Source organism: Artibeus jamaicensis, unplaced genomic scaffold (assembly GCF_021234435.1).
Source record: "Artibeus jamaicensis isolate MK-2021 breed Jamaican fruit bat unplaced genomic scaffold, CSHL_Jam_final scaffold_461, whole genome shotgun sequence".
NCBI classification, from domain to species: Eukaryota; Metazoa; Chordata; class Mammalia; order Chiroptera; family Phyllostomidae; genus Artibeus; species Artibeus jamaicensis.
In genome coordinates this window covers 13424103-13446886 of record NW_026522045.1, presented here as the reverse complement: position 1 = coordinate 13446886, position 22784 = coordinate 13424103, and the positions used below count along the sequence as shown (strand labels likewise).

At 39.4% G+C, this 22784-nt stretch overlaps 1 protein-coding gene across 1 annotated transcript in view; it reads left to right on the top strand.

Moving 5' to 3' along the window:
* The window catches only part of TRPC5 (transient receptor potential cation channel subfamily C member 5), a 158236-nt gene extending 135781 nt beyond the window's left edge, over positions 1-22455 (top strand). The window contains exons 7-10 of the mRNA XM_053657523.1: positions 4508-4711; positions 4950-4991; positions 19929-20018; positions 21763-22455. Of these exons, the coding sequence (XP_053513498.1) occupies positions 4508-4711; positions 4950-4991; positions 19929-20018; positions 21763-22455 (1029 nt within the window). The remainder of the gene's footprint in view (positions 1-4507; positions 4712-4949; positions 4992-19928; positions 20019-21762) is intronic.
* Positions 22456-22784: the final 329 nt, after the last annotated feature.

Here is a 22784-nt window from a genome sequence, read left to right as displayed (position 1 = left end):
GTTTTGCAAAGGGTCAGGTCTATACAACAGTCCTGAAGCCAAAGTTTCCTTTAACTCCTACATAAAACAACAACTGTCAATGGACAATTGGGAGATAGAAATGACTGTGTTTATATTTTGAAAGATTTCAGAGCTGAGCCCCAGGAAGAACTGTTCATTGTGGAAGACCTGGTCTTCCTATGGATCAGTGTCTGAATGTTCTATTCATAGGTTACAAATAATATCTGTGGACAAGTCAACTGCCCATGGCCCACAGTTCATAGTTGGGGGATATGATTATTGACTTCTGTCTTATTCCCATTATCCTTGTCTGGGCATCAGGAATCAGTTGACTGAAAAGCTAAGTAATACTAATGTTCTTTAATTTCATAGCAGCTTGAGGATTAGAACCTAAATATAAGTGCTGAGTGGTTAACATTAATAAGGTCTCTCTCCCTCCCTGTGGTCCCTGGAGCCCTGTGTTTTAGCTTGGCTCAACATGAGAGACAGCATGGGCCAGGAAGTATCCTCTAGCCACAACACAGAAGTCACAATACCCAGAAGGAGCCTCAGATGTTACAACTCACTGCATTCCTCCACCTTTTACTTGAGATCCGACAGTAAAATTACATGATCTCAGTTGTCAAGGTAAACCTCCTTTTGTTTAAAAGAGGAAAAAAGAGAAGATCTAGGAGTAAAAGTAATTGTATTTATCTCTTCCTTATTCTCCTTTTTTCCCCTCACAGAATTTTGCTTTCTCAATTTCCCCTGGGTGTTTGAACTTACAGAAGTCCTGGGCCTATAAAATTGTGAACCAATCACAAAGGATTGATGAGAAATATGTTTTTCTTAAAGCTGCTCTTTATAAATGTGGCTTATTAGGAATCCCTGATAGTGAAAGAAAAAAAGTATTGCAGGCCTCCTCATTTATTAGATAGTTAACACCAATTATTAAAGAAGATCTGAACTACCAAAATTAGAATCCCCTTAACTTACTCCATCAAAGTTTCTATTGGCCTAACCTTAAAGATTACTGGAGGTGCAGAGAAGTTTTCATCACCCCATGGACTCTCCAGATGGTTATGCCACAAGGCTTTGCTCTTGATGCCTTATTTCATATATTTTGTATAAGAAAACTAACCAATGCATAAACACTTTATGCTAAAGTCCCTTATCCTTAACTAGGATATACTGTGTGACACATAGTAGGCTCTCACTTAATGTCTAATGAATAAACAAATTAATGAAATTTTTATATGTATGTGTGATGACAGAGCTACTGACAAAGTGGACCAAGCCGAACCTTATTTTTCTCTTGTTCTGAAGTTGGTAAAGTTTTTCTGTAATGGGTGGATGGTGAATATTTTACGCTCTGAGGACTCTAGATCTCTGTAATTCTTTCTAATTCTGCTTTTGCAACAATGAAATAAGTCATTGAAAATACATAAACAATGGATGTGACTGTGTGCTAACAAAACTTTATTTAAGGGCACTGAAATTTGAAATACACGTAATTTTTAAGTGTCAAAATATTATTCTACTTCAATTTTTTTCAAATAGTTAAAAATGTAACAACCATTCTTAGCTTGCAGGCTATGCAAAACCATGGGGCAGGACATATTCAGCCTGCAGGCCATAGTTAGTCTACTCTTACTGTAATTGTTTCAAAATATTTCTACCTTTGTAGACTGAAGTTACATGATGATAAGGACTTTGGCTTGGGTTTTCTTTATATTTCCCTGGTGTCTAGAGAAATGTGGGACACACAGTGGCTACTTAAATACATACTTTTTAACTGAATAATAGGGAGAAGTTTGGAGAAATCTCTAGTGTATAGTTTGTCAACCATGTTAGAAAAGGACTTCCGCCAAGATGGAGGCATATGTGGATAAGCCGTGCCTTCTCACACAACCAAGTTTAGAGACAACTAACTATTAGCAACAGAAAAAACAGCCAGAACACAGAAAATTGAACTTTTCAGAAGTCTGTTAACAACAAATTCTTCAGCCTGACCAGTAAGGGGCGAAACCAGCAGCTGGTGGAGTGGGGTTGCACAGGAAAACTCTGTCTGACGGACTCAGGTGCGCAGAATCCAGGCGCAGGGTTGGACCTAGTGAGAGACCACGTGAGCCACCAAGCGAGCAACCGCGGGGAAACAGCCAGGGAGCAGGGCTGCGGGTTGACTATGGTCCCGTATTGGTGCGCGGATAGACAAACGAGGGAGTGGGCGGTTGGACCGGGACACAGCCGGTCCCTGCGGCAAGCAGCAGGGAGGGCACCGCCATTTCCCTGCTCTAACCCCACCTCCACATACAGCGTCATAACCCAGCAACTCTGGTTGGCCCGGCCCAGGTGAACCACCAAAGCCTGTGCTCCTCACCCAGCAGCACGAAACAGCAGAGGGTGCCACCGTTTCCCTGCTCTGACCACGCCCCCACATACAGCTTCACAACCCAGCGACCTGGTAGTCCAAGGCTCCGCTCCTCACACATAAAGGGCACGAACAGACCAAAAAATGGCTCAAGAAGATCTCAAAGCCCCAGAGCCTATAAATCTAAGCAATGAAGAAATAGCAAAACTCTCAGATGCACAGTTTAAAACACTGGTCATCAGGATCCTCACAGAACTGGTTGATTATAGCCACAAATTAGACAAATATATGAAGGCAAAACTAATTGAAATGAATGGAATTGCACAGGAAACCAAGAGCAATGAAAAGGAAACTGGGACTCAAATCAATAGAGTGGACCAAAAGAAAGCAAATAATGGCCAAACAGAAAAGAGTCAGGAAGCAAGAATTCAAAGAAATGAGGAGAGTCTTAGGAACCTCCAGGACATCTTTAAACACTCCAACATCCGAATTATAGGAGTACTAGAAGGGGGAAAGGCACAGCCACCAGTGGAAAACTTATTTGAACAAATAATAAAGGAGAATTTCCCCAATCTGGCAAAGGAAATAGACTTCCAGGAAATCCAGAAAGCTCAGAGAGTCCCAAAGAAGTTGGACCCAAGAAGGAACACACCAAGGCACATCATAATTACATTAGCCAAGATTCAAATGGAGAGAATCCTAGAAGCAGCAAGACATAAGGGGACAGTCACCTACAAAGGAGTTCCAATCAGACTGTCAGCCAATTTCTCAAAAGAGACCTTACAGGCAAGAAGGGGCTGGAAAGAGGTATTCCAAGTCATGAAATCCAAAGCCCTACAACCAAGATTGCTCTATCCAGCAAAACTTTCATTTAGAATGGAAGGACAGATAAAGTGCTTCTCAGATAAGATCAAATTCAAGGAGTTCATCATCACCAAGCCCTTATTATATGAAATGTTAAAGGGACTTATCTAAGAAAAAGAAGTTAAAGAAACATGAATAGTGAAAGGACAACAAACTCACAGTTATTAACAACCACACCTAAAACAAAAGCAAACTAAAAGGACAGCTAGATCAGGAGTGGAAACATAGAAATGAAGATCTCAAGGAGGGTTAGCAACAGGGGAGTGGGAAGAGGAGAAGAGGAGAGAAGGTACAGAAAATAAGTAGCATAGACAGTAGATAGAAAATAGATGGGGGGGGCAAGAATAGCATGGGAAACATAGAGTCTAAAGAACTTGAGACACATGGACATAAACTAAAGGGGGGGTAATGGTGGGGCCGGGGAGGTAGAGTGGAGGGGAATGAAGGGGGGGAATAGAACAACTGTAACAGCATAATCAATTAAAAATTTTTTTAAAAATATAAAAAATAATAACTATTGTTAAAAGTTTTGTATATACCTGTCTAGGACATGTAAGCACGTAATATAAAGGTTTTTTCACTTTCATGAATGGGATCATTGTACACAATGTATATTGTGCTTTATGTTGCTTTTTTCACTTAGTGGTCTTGGAGGTCTTATAGATATACAGACAAATGCATATACACATACACATGTTCTATATATAAAATGATCATAGATATTTTTATTTTTTTAAGATTCTATTTATTTATTTATTTTTATTTATTTATTTTTAGAGAGACAGGAAGGAAAGGAGAAAGAGGGAGAGAAACATCAATGTGTGGTTGCCTCTTGCACGCCTCACACTGGGGACCTGGCCCACAACCCAGTTAATGTGCCCTGACTGGTAATCAAACCAGAGACCTGTTGGTTCACCAGCCCATACTCAATCCAATGAGCTACACCAGCCAGGCCCATATTTTTAATTAGTTATATTGTAAGACATTTTGTTGATATAACATCATTTATTTAACCATTCTCCCACTGTTGGATATTTAGGTTGTTGGCAGATGTTTTGCTATTAACAAACTACAATGCTACAGTGAACAGCCCTGTGATACATCTTTTTATAAGTATATTTATAAGATAAATATCTACAAGTAGGATTACTGGATCCCAGAGTTTGTGTAATTTGAATTTTTATAGCTACTGACAAATTGCCTTCTATGAAAGTAAGGTAGAACTTTTAGAATGTGACATGGGTGCATGTTGGAGTTTCCTATCCCAAACCCTTGAACTTCTCTTTTTCATAGGATCATGCAGATATTGAGTGGAAATTTGCAAGGACAAAGCTCTGGATGAGTTACTTTGATGAAGGTGGTACTTTGCCACCTCCTTTTAACATCATCCCTAGCCCCAAGTCATTTCTATACCTTGGTAACTGGTTTAATAACACCTTCTGCCCCAAAAAAGACTCTGATGGTAGACGGAGAAGGCACAACTTGAGAAGCTTCACAGTAAGGCTTTTTAAAATTATGTTTCTTTTAAAACAAAACTGTTTTCTACCTTTCCTCCTTTGTGACACTCCCTATCTTAAATATCATAAAATCACTCCAACCTAAAAATGTTGGGGAGGGCGTGGTTCAGGCAGGGACTCCCTTCTTTCTCCAGTCGAAATACTTAGAAATAATCTTTGGGGGGGATGGGTTGCTAAGAGACTGCTGATGTAACTTCTCTGACCGTTTTTAATTACAGGAAGAGCATACTGACAGCCTGATACAGAATCAACATTATCAGGTAAAGCTTCCTCACAGAGACTAAGCACAATAGTTCTTGGTCAGTTATGTGACCTTGGACAAGTCACTTAACTCAACTGAACCTCAGTTTCTTCATTTATAAAGTTGGAATGATAAAACTTAACTCAGCATTATTATGAGATTTGAATGATGAGTATGAATGTATGAGCATGTGTGTGTGTGAAACATTGCATTTAAGTGGTAGCTGTAATCATTACCATTACTAATACAAAGTATAGTGACCATGGGTGTGCCATTCTCAGAAAACTAGGTAAAAAGAGGCCATCCCCCTAAAGGAGAAATGTAGATTGACTCTAAGAAAAATATCTTGATTGTGTAATTAGTGAACATTAAAATCAGCAAATTTCATGACAACGAAGAATGACTTTCTCAACTTTATAAAAGAAAGAAAAACTCTCATCTTACTAACTAGACAGGTTAAAGTTCAATCCAGTCTGATGGTAAAAGGATATTGACTATGACCAGTCAAGAATTATTTTGCTCTCATTATTCTATAAACGTGAATCCATGCTTAATTTATGCTTGGGTAGAAATTTTTCTTTTTCTGTAAATTTGATCTTGTTGGCTCACTCTGCCATGAAATTTGGAAACATAATAATTCTTCATTTAGCCAATGGAATGAACTGGGTTTGTGGGAAAATGGCCAGATCCTAGGATTTTCTTTCTTTCTTTTTTTAAATTTATTTAATTATTGTTCAAGTACAGTTTTCTGTTTCAAACTCCCATCCCAGCCCACCCCACTCCAGTGCTCCCGACCTCCCTCCAATTTCAACTCCCCTTAGTTGTTGTCCATGTGTACTTTATGCTAGTTCCTGTAAATCCTTCCCCCTTTTCTCCTGACATTCATTCCCCTCTCCCCTCTGGTCGCTGTCCCCTTGTTCTCTATTTCAGTATCTTTGTTTTTATTTTGCATGCTTGTTTGTTTCATTGTTTAGCTTCCTGTTAAAAGTGAGATCATATAATATTTGTCTTTCAACATTTGGCTTATTTCACTCAGTATAATGCTTTCCAGTCCCATCCATGCTGTTGCAAAAAGTAGGAGCTCCTTCTTTCTTTCTGCTGCATAGAATTCCATTATGTATATGTACCATAATTTTTTGGTCCATTCATTTACTGACAGGAACCTAGGTTGCTTCCAGCTCTTGGCTATTGTAAATTGTGCTGCTATGAACATTGGGGTGCATAGGATCCTTTGGATTGGTGTTTTAGGGTTCTTAGGATATAATCCCAGCAGTGGAATTGCTGGATCAAAAGACAGGTCCATTTTTAGTTTTTTTAGAAAATTCCATACTGTTTTCCACAGTGGTTGTAACAGTCCCCAATCCCACGAACAATGGATTAGGGTCCCCTTTCCCTCAAAACCTCTACAACATTTGTTGTTTCTTGCTTTGTTTATGACGGCCATTCTGACCTGTGTAAAGTGTTATCTCATTGTAGTTTTAATTTGCATCTCTCTTATAGCTAGTGATATTGAGCATCTTTTCACGTGTCTCTGAATCTTCTGTATGTCCTCCTTGGAGAAATGTCTGTTCAAGTCCTTTGCCCACTTTCTAATTGGGTTGCTTGTCTGGTTAGAGTTGAGTCATGTAAGTTCTTTGCATATTTTGGAGATAAAACCCTTGTCTGAGGTATCATTGAAAAATATGTTTTCCCATACAGTTGGATCTCTTTTTATTTTAACACTGTTTTATTTTGCCGTGCAAAACCTTTTAATGTTGATGATATCCCATTTGTTTATTCTTTCTTTTATGCCCTTTGCTCTAAAGGACATATCAATAAAAAAGTTGCTGTGTGAAATATCTGAGATTTTCCTGCCAATGTTCTCCTCTAGGACTTTAATGGTTTCAAGGCTTATATTTAAGTCTTTTATCCACCTTGAATATATTTTGGTATATGGTGTAAGCTGGTGCTCAAGTTTCATTTTTTTGCACGTAGCTGTCCAATTCTCACAACACCATTTGTTAAAGAGGCTATCTTTACTCCATTTTATGTTACTGCCCCCTTTCTTGAACATTAATTGACTGAAGAGGGTTGGGTTGATTTCTGTGCTCTCTGTTCTGTTCCATTGGTCTATGTTCCTTTTTTATGGCAGTACCAGGCTGATTTGATTACAGTGGCCTTGTAATACAATTTGATATCAGGTATTGTGATCCCTCCTACTTTGTTTTTTTCTCAAAAGTGCAGCTGCTATTCAGGGTCGCTTATGGTCCCATATAAATTTTCAAAGTGTTTGTTCTATGTCTGTGAAATATGCCATTGGTACTTTAATAGGTATTGCATTGAATCTGTAAATTGCTTTGGGTAGTATGGACATTCTGATGATGTTAATTCTTCCAATCCATGAACACGGTATATATTTCTATTTGAAATCTTCCAAAGAAATCTTCCTTGATTTCTTTCTTCAGTGTTTTCTAATTTTCTGCATACAGGTCTTTTACTTCCTTAGTTAGGTTTATTCCCAGATACTTTATTTTTCTTTTTGCTATATCGAATGGGGTCATTCCCTTGATTTCTGCTTCTGCTATTTTGATGTTAGCATACAAAAATGCCTTTGATTTCTGGATATTGACTTTGTAACCTGCTGTTTTGCCAAATTCATTAATTAGTTTGAGCAGTTTTTTGGTAGCGTCTGTAGGATTTTCCATGTACACTATCACGTCATCTGCAAACAGTGACAGTTTTTTTTACCTCCTTTCTGATTTGGATGACTTTTTTTCTTTTCTTGCCTGATCACTGTGGCTAAAATTTCCAATACTATATTAAATAGGAGTGGTGAGAGGGGACATCCTTGTCTTGCTCCTGATCTTAGTGGAAAAGCTTTTACTTTTTGCCCGTTCAGTATGAGGTTGGCTGTAGGTCTTTCATATATGGCCTTTATTATATTGAGGAATGCTCCCTGTATTCCCACTTTGCTGATTGTTTTTTATCATAAATGGGTGTTGTACCTTATCAAAAGCTTTTTCTGCATCTATTGATATGATCATGTGGTTTTTGTCTTTGCTTTTGTTTATGTGATGTATTACATTTACTGATTTGCAAATATTGAACTATCCTTGCATCCCTGGGATGAATCCCACTTGGTCATGGTGTATGATCTTTTGGATATATTGTTGGATGCAATTTGCCTATATTTTCTTGGGGATTTTAGCATCTATGCTCATCAGCGATATTGGCCTGAAGTTTTCTTTCATTGTTTTGTCCCTATCTGGTTTTGGAATTAGGATGATGCTGGTTTCATAAAAAGAGTTTGGGAGTTTTCCATTCTTTTGGATATTTTGGCATAGTCTGTGAAGAATAGGGGTTACCTCTTCCTTAAATGCTTTGTAGAATTCTCCTGTGAAACCATCTGGTCCAGGGATTATGACTGATGGGAGTTTTTTGATTAGTGCTTCAATTTCTTTTGCTGTTAATGGTGTGTTTAGATTTTCTGCTTCTTTTTCACTGAGTTTTGGAAGATTGTATTTTTCTAGAAATGTGTCCATTTCCCCTAGGTTTTCAAATTTATTGGCATACAGTTCTTCATAGTGATTTCTTACAATCCCTTCTATTTCTGTGGTATAAGTTGTAATCTCTCCTCTTTCGTTTTTTATTGTGTTTATTTGTGTCCTCTCTCTTCTTGATGAGCCTACTTAAAGGCTTATTTTCTTTATTTTTTCAAAGAACCAACTCCTGGAATCATTGATCCTTAGAATTGTGCTTTTAGTTTCTGTCATTTAGTTCTGCTGTGATCTCGGTTACTTCCTTCCTTCTACTTACTCTGGGGTATCTTTGTTGTTGTTCCTCGAGTCCCTATAGGCATAGGGTTAGGTAGTTCGTTTGAAATGTTTCTATCTTTTTTAGGTGGGCCTGTATTGCTATGAACTTCCCTCTCAGGACTGCCTTTGCTGTGTCCCATAAGTTTTGGATTGTTGTGAGTTCGTTTCATTTGTTTCCAGGAACTTTTTGATTTCTTCCCTCATTTCATTCTTGACCCATTCGTTGTTTAATAGCATACCATTCAGTCTCCATGATTTGGGGTGTTTTGGGTTTTTTTCTTTGGGGTTGGTTTCCAATTTCAGTCCTTTGTGGTCAAAGAAAATGCTTGGTATGATTTCAATTTTCTTGATTTTTGAGGCTCGTTTTGTGTCCTATCATGTGGTCCATCTTTGAAAATGTTCCATGTGCATTTGAAAAGAATGGGTATTTAGCTTCTGTGGGATCAAGGGTTCTATATATATATATATCAGTTAAGTCCATTTCATCTAGGGTGTTGTTTAATGCTCCAATATCTTTGTCGATAATTTGTTTGGAAGATCTGTCCATTTTTGATAGTGGGGTGTTAAAATCCCTACTATAATTGTGTTGCTGTCAATATCTTTCTTGAAGTCCTGTAAGATTTTTTCTTATATATTTGGGTGTTCCTATGTTGGGTGCATATATATTTACAATGTTAAAGTATTCTTGGTGGATTCTTTCCTTGAGTATTAGGAAGTGACCTTCTGGGTCTTTTTTTATGGCCCTTTTTTTGAAGTCTATTTTGTCTGATATGAGAATTGCTACCCCAGCTTTTTTTTTCTTGTCCATTTGCTTGGAAAATTTGTTTCCGGCCTTTGACTTTTAGTCTGTGGTGATATTTTGTCCTGAGGTTGGTCTCTTGTAGGCAGCATATGTGTGGGTCATTCTTTCTTATCCATTCAGTTATGGTATGTCTTTTGATTGGAGCATTTCGTCCATTTACATTTAAGGTTATTATTGATAGGTACTTATTCATTGCCATTTTTATACCTGTGCTTCTCATTGTCTCTCTCTTTTCCTTCCTTTCCTTAAAGCAGTTCTTTTAGTATTTCTTGTAGGGTTGTTTTGGTGGAGGCATAATCTTTTAGACATCTTTTTTCTTGGAAGATCTTTATTTGGCCTTCTACCTTGATTGAGAGCCTTGCTGGATAAAGTAACATTTGTTGAAGGTCTCTGGTTCTCATTACTTGAAATATTTCTTGCCATTCTCTTCTTGCTTGAAGTGTTTCCATTGAGAAGTCAGTAGCTAACCTTATTGGGGCTCCCTTATATGTTACTTCTTTTTTCTCCCTTGGTGCCTTTAAGATTCTCTCTTTGTCTTGGAATTTTGCCATTTTAATGGTGTTGTGTCTTGAAGTGGGCCTCTTTGGGTTCCTCTTGACTCTCCGTGATTCCTGGATTTGTGTGACTTTTTCTCTCATCAAATTAGGGAAGTTTTCTCTTATTACTCTTTCAAATATGTTTTCTATCCCTTGTTCTTGTTCTTCTTTTTCTGGTATTCCTATTATTCGGATATTATTATGTTTCATATTGTCTTGCATTTCTCTTAATCCCTCTTCATTCTTTCTGAGCCTCTTTTTCTTGCTCTTTCTGCGAGATGTTTTCTACTTTTTCCTCCAACTCGCTGATCCTATCTTCTGCTTCACTAATTATATTTTTGAAACTTTCTACTGTGTCCTTCAATTCAGAAATTGTATACTTCATTTCCTCTTGTCCCTTGCTGATAGTTTCTATTTCCTTTTTCATGTTGATATAGTTTGCGGAGAGTTCATTGTAGCTCCCCTGTAGTTTCTGGTAGCTCATTGTGAGCTCTTTGAAATTCATGATAATCAGTGCTTTGAATTCAATATCTGATAGTTTATTTGTCTCTATTTCATCTAACATTCTTCGTGATGATTTCTCCTTTTCTTTCATTTGGGGATTGTTTCTTTGTCTTCCCATTGTTTTTGAGACTCTTCTTGTTAGCCTCAGCTTCTACAATTGGTCTGTTCTGACTCCCTGGGTTTATGGTGTGAACTTCTGAGGTAGAATACCTGTGAATTTCAGTGGTGCAAGCTCCTGCAGGTATCTTGATGTTCTCTGTTTTCACCTACTCCTTTTTTGGTGTGTGTGTAATCTGTTGGAGGGGGATGCAAAATGGTTTAAACAGCAGAAGAGTATTTTATGATAGTTACAATCACATCCGGTATGGAAGAGATAGACAATATTTGGACTATATATAATGTTAGCCATAATCTTCAACCCAACTTGCCACTTTTATGAAAGGATGGACAAAAGATAAGCCTCTTGTTGGGGAGGGAAGGCTTGTGAGTTGGGACTAGAAAACAGTGAGGTTGAAGACGGTCAGATTTTGAGGTAAGGTGAGAGCAAAGAATAGTAGATAGGTGTATTGTGTGAGCAAATAGAGTTAATTACTCCAGTAATAGAATTCAGGAACTTGTAAAGTGGGCCAAGATCTAGGAGATTAGTTGTGAAGTGTTTACAGTTATATAGAACAGCTATTATTTACAGTGTATTAGAGTAACAATCCTGTGACCGATTGTATGAGATCAGTCTGAATAGGGAGTATAGAGCTTTGGGTAGTGTGCTAAAGAAAAACAAGAGGCGTAAGGTATAGATAATTAGAAATACATCATGGAGGAAAGAACAGAGGAGACCTGTCAGATAATACGATATAACCCGCCAAGACTAAGAAGCCTATACAGGAGGAGGAGGAATACAAAGATACTATTAGAATATAAAAGAAGTGAGAATAATGAAAAAAAATAATACAAGTATGCAGCAACAAACAAAACAGCACAAAAAAGGCAGGAGAAGGGAGGAAAAAGCGATTAAGTTTGGGAAGAAGGACTAAAACAGGAGAAAAGAAAGAAGAGGATCAAAGTATTGAAAGATAAAGCAATAATAAATTTCAAAATAAATGAGATTACAAAAAAAACCCCACAAAACAAAAGAAACAAAAACTTCCCTTGTTGGTTTTAAACTGTCCAAACTGGTTTTTCTGGTTACAGCAGGACCTCTCTGTGGGCTGTGTTGCCAGCGCACACCATCAAGGCTACCAGACTGGGATGCAGCGCCCCCACTCCTGCCAGGCTGCCTGGTTCCCTTGCTCTCTGGTGCAATACTTCCTCGCTGCTAGGCTGGGTGGTAAGCAAGCCAAGCAGTCGCAGGAGAGAACCTCAGTCCACTTTCAAAAAATATATAATAATAATAAAGCCTCCCTAGACAGCCTGCCTCTCAGGCCAGCCCAATCCCCAGCCACACCAGTGGCAACCATGCGCCTCAGTTGTCAAGGGTTGGCAACCACAGAGTCCTCTCAATTCTTCTGGGCTGGCAACCAGAGTTCACAGATGAACACAGCCCTTTGTTTTTGTTGCTCTCTGCTCTCTGTGTAAACTCAATCCCACAGGCCTCTGCCTGGCGCTGCTGAGGTAGGGAGGGAAAACACTGCTGACCCCCGCTGGTTGCCTACCGGGGCCACTTGGTACCCCCCACTCCTGAGAGGGGTGACTCCTGCACTGGTCACAGCCCTGCTGTGGCTGCTGTAGCACCGGAGGTGCCCGGCTGCAACGCCAGCCCTGCCACCGCTCCTGTTTCCACTCAACTCCCCTATGCACCACTAACCTGCCACTAAACTGAACCTCAACGCCCGTCACAATCGTTGCTCTCCCAGCTTCATAAATGCTGTGGATCTATTACTTAATTACACTATTTCTCAGTAGCTCAGCCAGGCTTTTCACCCACGTGTACGGGAGTTGGAGTACGTTCCATCCTACTCCATCGCCATCTTCCTCTCCTTCCCTCTTTCATTTCTGATTGTGCTTATTTGGGTCCTCTCTCTTCTTTTCTTGATGAGCCTGCTTAATGGCTTTTCAATTTTGTTCATCTTTTCAGAAAACCAGTTCCTGGTGTCATTGATCCTTAGAATTGTGCTTTTAGTCTCTATGTCATTTAATTCTGCTCTTATCTTGGTTATTTCCTTCCTTCTATTTGCTCTTAGCTGTCTTTGTTGTTGTTCCTTGAGTTCTTATAGGCGTAGGGTTAGTTTGCTTGTTTGAAATGTTTCTATCTTTATTAGATAGGCCTGTATTCCTATGAACTTCCCTTTCGGGACTGCCTTTGCTGTGTCCCATAAGTTTTAGGTTGTTGTGAGTTCATTTTTATTTGTTTCCAGGAACTTTTGACTTCTTCCCTAATTTCATTCTTGACCCATTCGTTCTTTAATAGTTTGCTATTCAGTCTCCATGATTTTGAATATTTGGGGTCTTTTTTCTTGGGATTGGTTTCCAGTTTCAGTCCCTTATGGTCAGAGAAAATGCTCGAGATGATTTCAATTTTCTTAAATTTGTTGAGGCTTGTTTTGTGTCCTATCATGTGGTCTGTCTTTGAAAATGTTCCATGTGTATTTCAAAACAATGTGTATTTAGTTTCTTTGTGATGAAGGGCTCTATATATATATCAGTTAAGTCTATTTCATCTAGAACATTGTTTAATTCCACAATATCTTTGTTGATATTTTGTTTGGAAGATCTGTCCATTTTTTATAGTGGGGTGTTAAAATCCCCTACTATAATTGTGTTGCTGTCAATATCTTTCCTGAAATTTTCTAAGATTTTCTTTATATATTTGGGTGCTCCTATGTTGGATGCATATATATTTACAATGTTTATGTTCTCTTGGTGGATTCTTCCCTTGAGTATTATGAAGTGACCTTCTGGGTCTTTTTTTATGGTCCTTTTTTTGAAGTCTATTTTGTCTCATATGAGTATTGCTACCCTAGCTTTTTCTTCCCTGGCTGTTTGCTTGGAAAATTTGTTTCCAGCCCCTCACTTTTACTCTGTGTAAGTCTTTTGTCCTGAGGTGTGTCTCTTGTAGGCAGCATATGTGTGGGTCATATGTTCTTATCCATTCAGCTATGGTATGTCTTTTGATTGGAGCATTTCGCCATTTACATTTAAGGTTATTATTGATAGGTACTTATTCATTGCCATTTTTATACCTGTGCTTCTCATTGTCTCTCTCTTTTCCTTCCTTTTCTTAAAGCAGACCTTTTAGTATTTCTTGTAGGACTGGTTTGGTGAAAGGAAATTCTTTTAGACTTCTTTTGTCTTGGAAGCTCTTTATTTGGCCTTCTATCTTGATTGGGAGCCTTGCTAGATAAGGTAAACATTCGTTGAAGGCCTCTGGTTCTCATTACTTGGAATATTTCTTGCCATTCTCTTCTTGCTTGGAGTGTTTCCATTGAGAAGTTAGTTGCTGACGTCATTGGGGCTCCCTTATAGGTTACTTCTTTTTTCTCCCTTGTTGCCTTTAAAATTCTCTCTTTATCTTGAAATTTTGCCATTTTAATGATGTTGTGCATTGAAGTGGGTCTCTTTGGGTTCCTCTTGATTGGGACTTTCTGTGTTTCCTGGTTTTGTGTGACTTTTTGTCTCATCATATTTGAGAAGTTCTCCATCATTACTTTTTCAAATAGATTTTCTATCCCTTGCTCTTCTTCTTCTCCTTCTGGCACCCCTATTCAGATATTATTACCTTTCATATTGTCTTGTATTTCTCTTAATCACTCTTCATTCTTTTTGAACGTCTTTTCCTTTTCTTGCTCTTTCTGGGCATTTCTTTCTACTTTGTCCTCCAACTCGCTAATCCGATCTTCTGTCTCATTGATCCTGCTTTTGATACCTTCTACTGTGTTCTTCAGCTCTGAAATTGTATTCTTCATTTTCTTTTGGCCCTTGTTGATAGTTTCTATTTCCTTTTTCATGTTGATATAGTTTGCAGTGAGTTCATTGTAGCTCTCCTGTAGTTTCTGGTAGCTCATTGTGAGCTCTTTGAACTTCCTGATAACCAGTGCTTTGAATTGAATATCTGATAGCTGACTTGCCTCTATTTCATCTAGCATTCTTCCTGAGGCTTTTTCCTTTCCTTTCATTGGGGCGTTTTTTGTTGTTGTTGTTGATTTTGTCTTCCCATTGTTTGTGACTCTTCTTGTTAGCTTCAGCTTCTTAAATTGATTTTTTTCTGGGTTCCTGGATTTATGGTGTGTACTTCCGTGGCATAATACCTGTGAAATTCAGTGGTGTAGTCTCCTTGATCTCCCCAAATCGTTGGTCTTGGGACAACGTCCTTAACGTTGTCTCTGGGTTTTTCTTTCAGTTTTTGTTGTTTCTGGGTCTTTTTTTTTGGGGGGGGGTTCTTCCCACCAGCTGGTGAATTGATGGTCCCTCTGTCCCCTACCCATTTTAATTTCCTGTGCTGGTGAGTGTGGGTTGCATTTAAGCTAGTTCTTCTGCATATACAAGGTTTTGAAGATTCTGTTTTGCTCTTATTCAGTTGTTTGCCCTGGGAAGTTTCTCCGCTGTTTAGTTGTATTTCCAGATAGGTCTTGGGTTGAGTTTTGTGTGGTTTCTACTCCCTCCTTCACCTTCCTCTGTTGTTATCTGTTGGTGGTTTTTTGTTGTTGGGTTTCCTCTTCCTTTGGGTATCCTGGTGTTCACTGCTTCCACCTATTCTTTTTTTGTGTGTTTGTGATCAGTTGGAGGGGAAGGCACACTGGTTTATGACAGCAGGAGAACATTTTATGATATTTACAGTAGCAGCCGGTAGAGAAGAGGTAGGTGCTCCCCCAACTATGTACAGTGACAGTCGTAATCTTCAACCCACCTATCCACTTTTCAGAACAAGTGGAAGGAAGATAAGGCTTTTGTTGGGGAGGGAAGGCTTGTGATTTGGGTCCAAAAAGGAGTAAGGTTGAGGGAGATCAAATTCTTAGGTAAGGTGAGAATAAGGGATGGTAAATAGGTATAGTGTGAGAGGGAACAGAGTCAACCACTGCAGTATTATAGTTCAGGCAATAATGTAGTTGGCTAAGATCTGGGGGGAGGGTGTTGTTTAGTATTTACAATATCATGCAACAACTATTATTTATAATATTAGAGCAACAATCACACAACAGAATCTATGATACACCAAGATTAGGGAATATTGGACTTTCAATAGTTTGCTAACTGGGCAAGGGGAAGTAAAGGACAGTAAATTAGCAATACACTATGGTTGAGGGGACAGGGTAAACCTGTCAAGTGATACAATATATCCAGCCAAGGTAAAGAAGACTATACAGAAAGAAGAGGAATACAGAGATACTATTAAAATAATAAATGTATTAATAATGAAAAAAAATTAAATATGCAGTAACTTGTAGTTTTTCTGTTGTAGCAAAGTGAATTTTGTCTCTCTGTCTCTACTGTTGGGATGCCCCCTCTTTGAGTCCAACTCTGGTCTTTTTGCCATTCCAAGTCTTTTGTCTCATTTTGGTGGGGAGGGGGTCCTAAAGCAAGAAAAAGAAAAGAAAAAAAGGCAGCAGAAAGGAGGAGAAAGTGGTAGGTTTGGAAAGAAAGGAAGAAGGAATAAAACAAGAAACAAGAAGAGAGAAGGTAAAAGTATTGAAAGATAAAACAATAATAAAGTTAAAAAATAAAAGATTATTTTTAAAAAAAACCCTCTTCTTGGTTTCCAGCTGGTCAATCCTTTTCTTCTGGTTACACTAGCTGCAGCAGTCTGAGGGTCAATTAGTGCTGTCTTTCTCTCCTTTCTCGGTGAACTCAGCTGGTCTCACAATTGGTCTTCCAAAACCCTCTCCTCAGCGCCCCACTGAAAGCAGACTTTCCCCAGGATTCACAGTCCTGGCCTGGGGTGTGGATGTGTGTTCCTGGCCAGGCTTCTCTGGTCCCACTGGCCTTGGCTCAAACCCTTCCCAGTGCTATGTGGGATAGCAAAGGCAACTCTGGATCCTTCCAAGCCAGAGTCCACAGACTCCACGTGTGATCAAACAAAGCTCTCTGTTTTGCTTCTTCATAACCAGTCCTCTCCCTGATACTCCAAGCAAACAGATTTCTCTTGGCGTTTTTTTCAAACTGTGCCCAACTGGTGACTGGCTCTCTCCCTAGGTCCTAGAGCCAGCCTTCAGCTCCCAGAGACTGAAGTGGACCACCCAGGCCCTGGTATGGTGCGGCCCAGCCCCGTGGAGGGCCTGCGGCCTCTGCGCCATTCCCTGGGACCTTATTGACCTGTAGCCATCTCTCCTCACCTTCTGGTCATTCAGAGTCTGCTCCAATTTCTGGAGTCCTACCTTCCTATATGCTGCATCCCTGTTGGCTGTCTGGTGCACTCCTCTGCAGATCAGCCCAGTTTTTCTCCGGTGTGTGGGGGGAAGCGAAATCCTTTGTCCTACGTCGCTGCCATCTTCCTCCATCTGTAGGATTTTCTTTTTTTTTAATTAAAAATACTTATTGTTCAGTTACAATAGTCCCCCCTTTCCCCAATTACACTCTCCTGCCCAACTCACACCCCACCTTCTATGTTCAATCCTCTCCCTAACCCCAATATCTTTGTTCAGGGGTCCTTTATACATATTCCTTGACTTGACTCTTCCCCTTCTTTCCCCCATTATGCCCTCCTGCCTCCCCTCTGGTCACTGTCAGTTTATTCTTAATTTCAGTGTCGCTGGTTATATTTTGCTCACTTGTTTGCTTTGTTGATTAGGTTCCACTTTAGGTGAGATCATATATTTGACTTTCACCACCTGGCTTATTTCACTTAGCATAATGCTCTCCAGTTCCATCCATGCTTCTGTGAAGGATAGGAGTTCCTTCTTTCTGCTTTCTTTTTGAAAAACTATATTTTATTGATTATGATATTACAGTTGTCCCATTTTTTCTCCCCTTTATGCCCCTCCTCCCTGCACCCCTCCCACTTTCCTATGTTCCCCACCCCATTAGTTCATGTCCATGGGTCATACATATAAGTTCTTTAGCTTCTCCATTTCCTATACTATTCTTAACCTCCCCCTATTTCATGCCTACCAATTTTTCTTCTAAGTCCCTGTACCCCCTCTTGATTCACTCCCCTCTCTCCCCCCAAGTGATAACCCTTCATGTGATCTCCATTTCTGTGATTCTTTTCCTGTTCTACTTGTTTGCTTAGTTTGTGTTTTTTAGGTTCAGTGGTTGATAGTTTTGAGTTTGTTTTCATTTTATTGTTCATAGTTTTTGATCTTCTATTTCTTAGATAAGTCCCTTTCACATTTCATATAATGTGGGCTTAGTGATGTTGAACTCCTTGAATTTGACCTTATCTGAGAAGCACTTTATCTATCCTTCCATTCTAAATGATAGCTTTGCTAGATAGAGTAATCTTAGATGTAGGTCTTTGCCTTTCATGACTTTGAATACATCTTTCCAGCCCCTTCTTGCCTGTAAGGTTTCTTTTGAGAAATCACCTGATAGTCTTATGGGAACTCCTTTGTAGGTAACTCTCTCCCTTCCTCTGGCTGTTTTAAGATTCTTTCCTTATCTTTAATCTTGGGTAACTTAATTATGATGTGTCTTGGTGTGTTCCTCCTTGGGTCCAATTTCTTTGGGACTCTCTGAGCTTCCTGGAAGTATATTTCCTTCACCAGATTTAGGAAGTTTTCCTTCATTATTGGTTCAAATAAGTTTTCAATATCTTCCTCATCTCCTTCCAGCACCCACACAATTTGGATGCTTAAAGTTTTCCCAGAGGTTCCTAAGCCTCTCCTCATTTTTAAAAAAATTCTTGTTTCTTCATTCTGTTCCGGTTGGATGCTTATTTCTTCCTTTTGTTCCAGGTCACTGATTTGGGTCCCAGTTTCCTTCCCTTCACTGTTGGTTCCCTGTATATTTCACTTTATTTCACTTTGTGTAGACTTCATTTCTTCTTTCATTTTGTGACCAGGCTCAATCAATTCTGTGAGCGTCCTATTACCAGCTTTTGAACTCTGTATCAGATAGGTTATCTATTTCCTTGTCACTTAGTTCTTTTTCTGGAGTTTTGATCTGTTCTTTCATTTGGGCCATATTTCTTTCTCTCTGCACATCTGTTACATGGTAAGGGGTGGAGCCTTCAGTATTCACCAGGGTGTGGCAACCTTCTTTGCTGCATTGTGGTGCTATTTGTGGGGGAGGTGTCAGAGAGGGAACAATGCCACTTGCTCCACCCTTGTCCCACTTTCAGTCACTTTCCTTATTAACCATAAGCGGATTGTGCCCTTCTGGGTGCTGATTCACAGATAGGTGGGTTTGTGTATGTTTCCGGACCCTGTGAGCCTCTCCAGTGAACTCTCCTGTGAGACTGGGCATTTTTCCTACCACTGCAACCTCCGCTGATTTTTTTATGGCCAGGGGTTTTGAGTCCTTAGTTTCCCTTGCTGGAAGCCTTGTTTTCAGTCTGTCTTGTTCCCTTGTTCCTCCCTGCTTATATGTGTGGTCAGCCACCTTGCCACTAATACTCCCTGCCCTGGCTGCCCATTTCCACCACTCCTACCAGTCTGGATGAATGTTTCTTTAACTCCTTGGTTGTTGGACTTCCATGCAAATGATTTTCTGGCAGTTCTGGGTTTTTTTGTTTTTAATTAGTTCTTATCCTTCTTTTGGTTGTGTGGGGAAGTTAAGCATTTCTGCCTACTCCTCCATCAGGGCCAGAAGCCTGCTGCTTTCTTTTTTATCCACTCATTCACTGATGTGCACTTAGGCTATTTCCAACACTTGTCTATTTTAAATAGTGCTGCTATGAACATTGGGGTGCATGGTTCTTATGAAGTGGTGTTTCAGGATTCTTAGGATATAATCCCAGCAGTGGAATTGTCAGGTCAAAAGGCAGTTCCATTTTAGTTTTTGAGGAAATTCCATACTGTTTTCCACAGTGGCTGCACCATCTGCATTCCCAGCAAAAGTGTACTAGGGTTCCCTTATCTCCACAACCTCAACACTTGTTGATGCTGATTTGTTTATGATGGCCATTCTCACCTGTGTGCATCTCTCTGCATTTAATTTGCATCTCTCTGATGGCTAGTGATGCTGAACACCCTTTCATATGTCTCTGGGCCCCTCTGATAATCCTCCTTGGAGAAGTGTCTGTTCAGGTCCTTTGCCCATTTTTTAATTGGATTGTTTTTCTTTCTGGTATGGAGTTGTGTGAGTTCCTTAGATATTTTGCAGATTAAACCCTAGGATGATTTTCTACTGCAAAAAAGATCTAGGCAGAGTTTAGTTCCTGTGTATGTTCCTTATTTTACTGAGAGCCCAAGAAGAAAATGCCTCGTGTTTTTTTTTTTTTCTAATTCCAGGAAGTTATCAGGAATTTAGTCAAAAGATATGTGGCTGCTATGATAAGAAATTCCAAAACAAATGAGGGACTGACAGAAGAAAATTTTAAGGTAATTTAATCATGAGGTGGTTTAATTTCTCATTTTACATATTTTAAGCATCATTTAATATTCACAGTGTTTGAAGTTTCTGGTGATGGAATTTCAACACCTTTAATATAGCAAAATGAGCTATAATTTTTATTCTCTCTCTTAGAACAGTCTGTTATTCAGTATATAAGAGAGATTTTACCAATATCTGTCACCACAATCAGCTTTATGAACAAAAGAATCTGCCCTATGCATTGTTTTCAAATTCTCGGTGTTTCTCAGTGTGGAAACTGAGTACTTTAAATGATGTGGTAAGAATGTGTGATGAGGAGCATGTTGGCAAAGGGAAGATGCCTGGAGAGTTAAAGGCCTTTATTTAAAATAAAATATAAAAACCAACAAAATCTATTATTATATCTAAAATTTAAGAAAGCCTACCATTAAATATTAGAATTTTCCTAATACTAACATTAGCATAAAACAGAGACTTTCAATCAGGAGCAATTATGCTTCTTGGGATACATTTGGCAATGTCTGGAGACATTTTTTCACACTTGGATATGTATGTTATTAGCATTTAGTGGGTAGAGGCTGGGGTTGCTACAAAACATCCTACAATTTACCAGATAGCAACCACAACAAAGAATTATCCAGGTCAACATGTCAAGTGGTTGAGAAATCCTATCCTAGAACACATGTATATTTTCTAAGGAACATAGAAAAAGGTCATTATCCTAATCCATAGACATAACTCATCTATTAAAGGCCTGCTATATGCCAAACATTTCATTAGGTTGCTGGGGTACAGTGGTTGGCAAGATATAACCAGCCCCTACTCTCATGGGGTGACACACAACCAGTAATAATAGAGGATGACAAATGAGTATTCTAATAACATATACATGGGCTGCTGCAGAGACACAGAGGGGAAGGATACTCAGCTGGGATTTGAGGAGTCAAGGCAGGTTTTTAAGCTAAGCTTTGAAGAAGAAATCAGATAAAGGAAAGTTGGGGAGAAGAGTGTTCTAGACAGACAGGATAGCCACAGGCCAAGGACCAGAGGCAAGAGGGAATATGTTCATACAGGTAGACAGTAAAGAGCCTGGGGAGAGTGGGAAGAGATGAAAACAGAGATCCACAGATACCAGTCCTTGAAAAACTTTGTAGTTCATGATATGGAGTTTCTACATTTTTCTAAGGTTAATGAGAAGTTACTAAAGAGTTCTAAGCAGGAGAGTGGCATAATCAGATTTAAACTTTTAAAAGATGGTTTTTAAAGAAGGAATCTAGTTTCTGAGCAGCCAGTTAAATAGAAGACACTTCAGAGGGACTTGAATAACCAGGGCCCCCTCTTTCAAAATAGCAGGCTCATTACCTGACACATTTTACTTCCCTAGTTTCAAACCTTAAGAGTCCTAAAATCTTTTCCTGTTCAGGAGACCTTTTGTATGAAGATGTTTATGCCTATGAGATCCAGTGCCCTAATCTAATTCTTTAATCCTAACGATTAGTCTGTTGGTGTGCCCCTAATAGGGAGTTTCTGAAATCAGCTTTACCAATTGCACAATTTTTCCAATGGCCAGCCCTGCCCACGGAATTATCATGTTTTTCTTGTGCTGGAATAATGTAAGATTTTTTGGGTAGTTTGTATATTTTGTGATTTGCTATTAGACAAAACCTGGAACATTGCAAAGAATATCCAATATACCTATTTTGAAATATACATTGTACATCTTAACATAATGTGTTTTCTCTCTTGCCCTAGGAATTAAAGCAGGACATCTCCAGCTTTCGATATGAAGTGCTTGACCTCTTAGGAAATAGACAACACCCAAGGAGAAGCTTTTCCACCAGCAGCACTGAATTCTCTCAAAGGGAAGATACCAGTGATGGCAGTGGTGGGGCTCGGGCCAAATCCAACAGTGTCTCTTTCCATTTAGGCTGCAAGAAAAAGGCCCGCCATGGGCCATCTCTTACCAGAACCATGCCAAGAGCCAGTGGTGTCCAAGGAAAGTCAAAAGCTGAGTCATCAAGCAAACACTCCTTCATGGGTCCTTCTCTCAAGAAACTCGGTCTCCTATTCTCCAAGTTTAATGGTCGTACCTCTGAACCCAGTTTAGAGCCGATGTACACAATTTCTGATGGAATTACTCAGCAGCACTGTATGTGGCAAGATGTCAGATATTCTCAGATGGAGAAAGGGAAAGCAGAGGCCTGTTTGCAGAGTGAAATTAACCTCAATGAGGTAAAATTAGGTGAAGCCCAAGGCACTGCTCAGAGCAGTGAATGCCCTCTAGCCTGTTCCAGCCCTTTTCACTGCACACCCAGCATCTGCTCCTTGAATTTTAAACTTTTAGACTCCTCAGAGGATGTATTTGAAACTTGGGGAGAGGCTTGTGACCTGCTCATGCACAAATGGGGCGATGGACAGGAAGAACAAGTTACAACTCACCTCTAAGTCAAGCCCCTATCTCCTTTTCTGGAATTCAGCAGAAAATCAGTAATTGCCTTGCTCTGAGAGGTGACATAGAATATAATCCCCTCACTGCCCTCACCCCTAGAAAGGAAACTCCTATTATTTTCACCATCTTTTATAGCCACATTCTCCATTTTTGTTGTTGTCATCTTTATTATTACTATGATCAGCCTTTTTATACCTACAAACACTAAGACCATTTACAACCACCTGAAGGGGTGTGTGCCCTTAATCAGCAGAAGTGCAGTCAGGTGCTTAACATTTTGCTTTGCTTTTCTTACCCTTGCTTCCTTGAAGCTCCAGGTGCCACT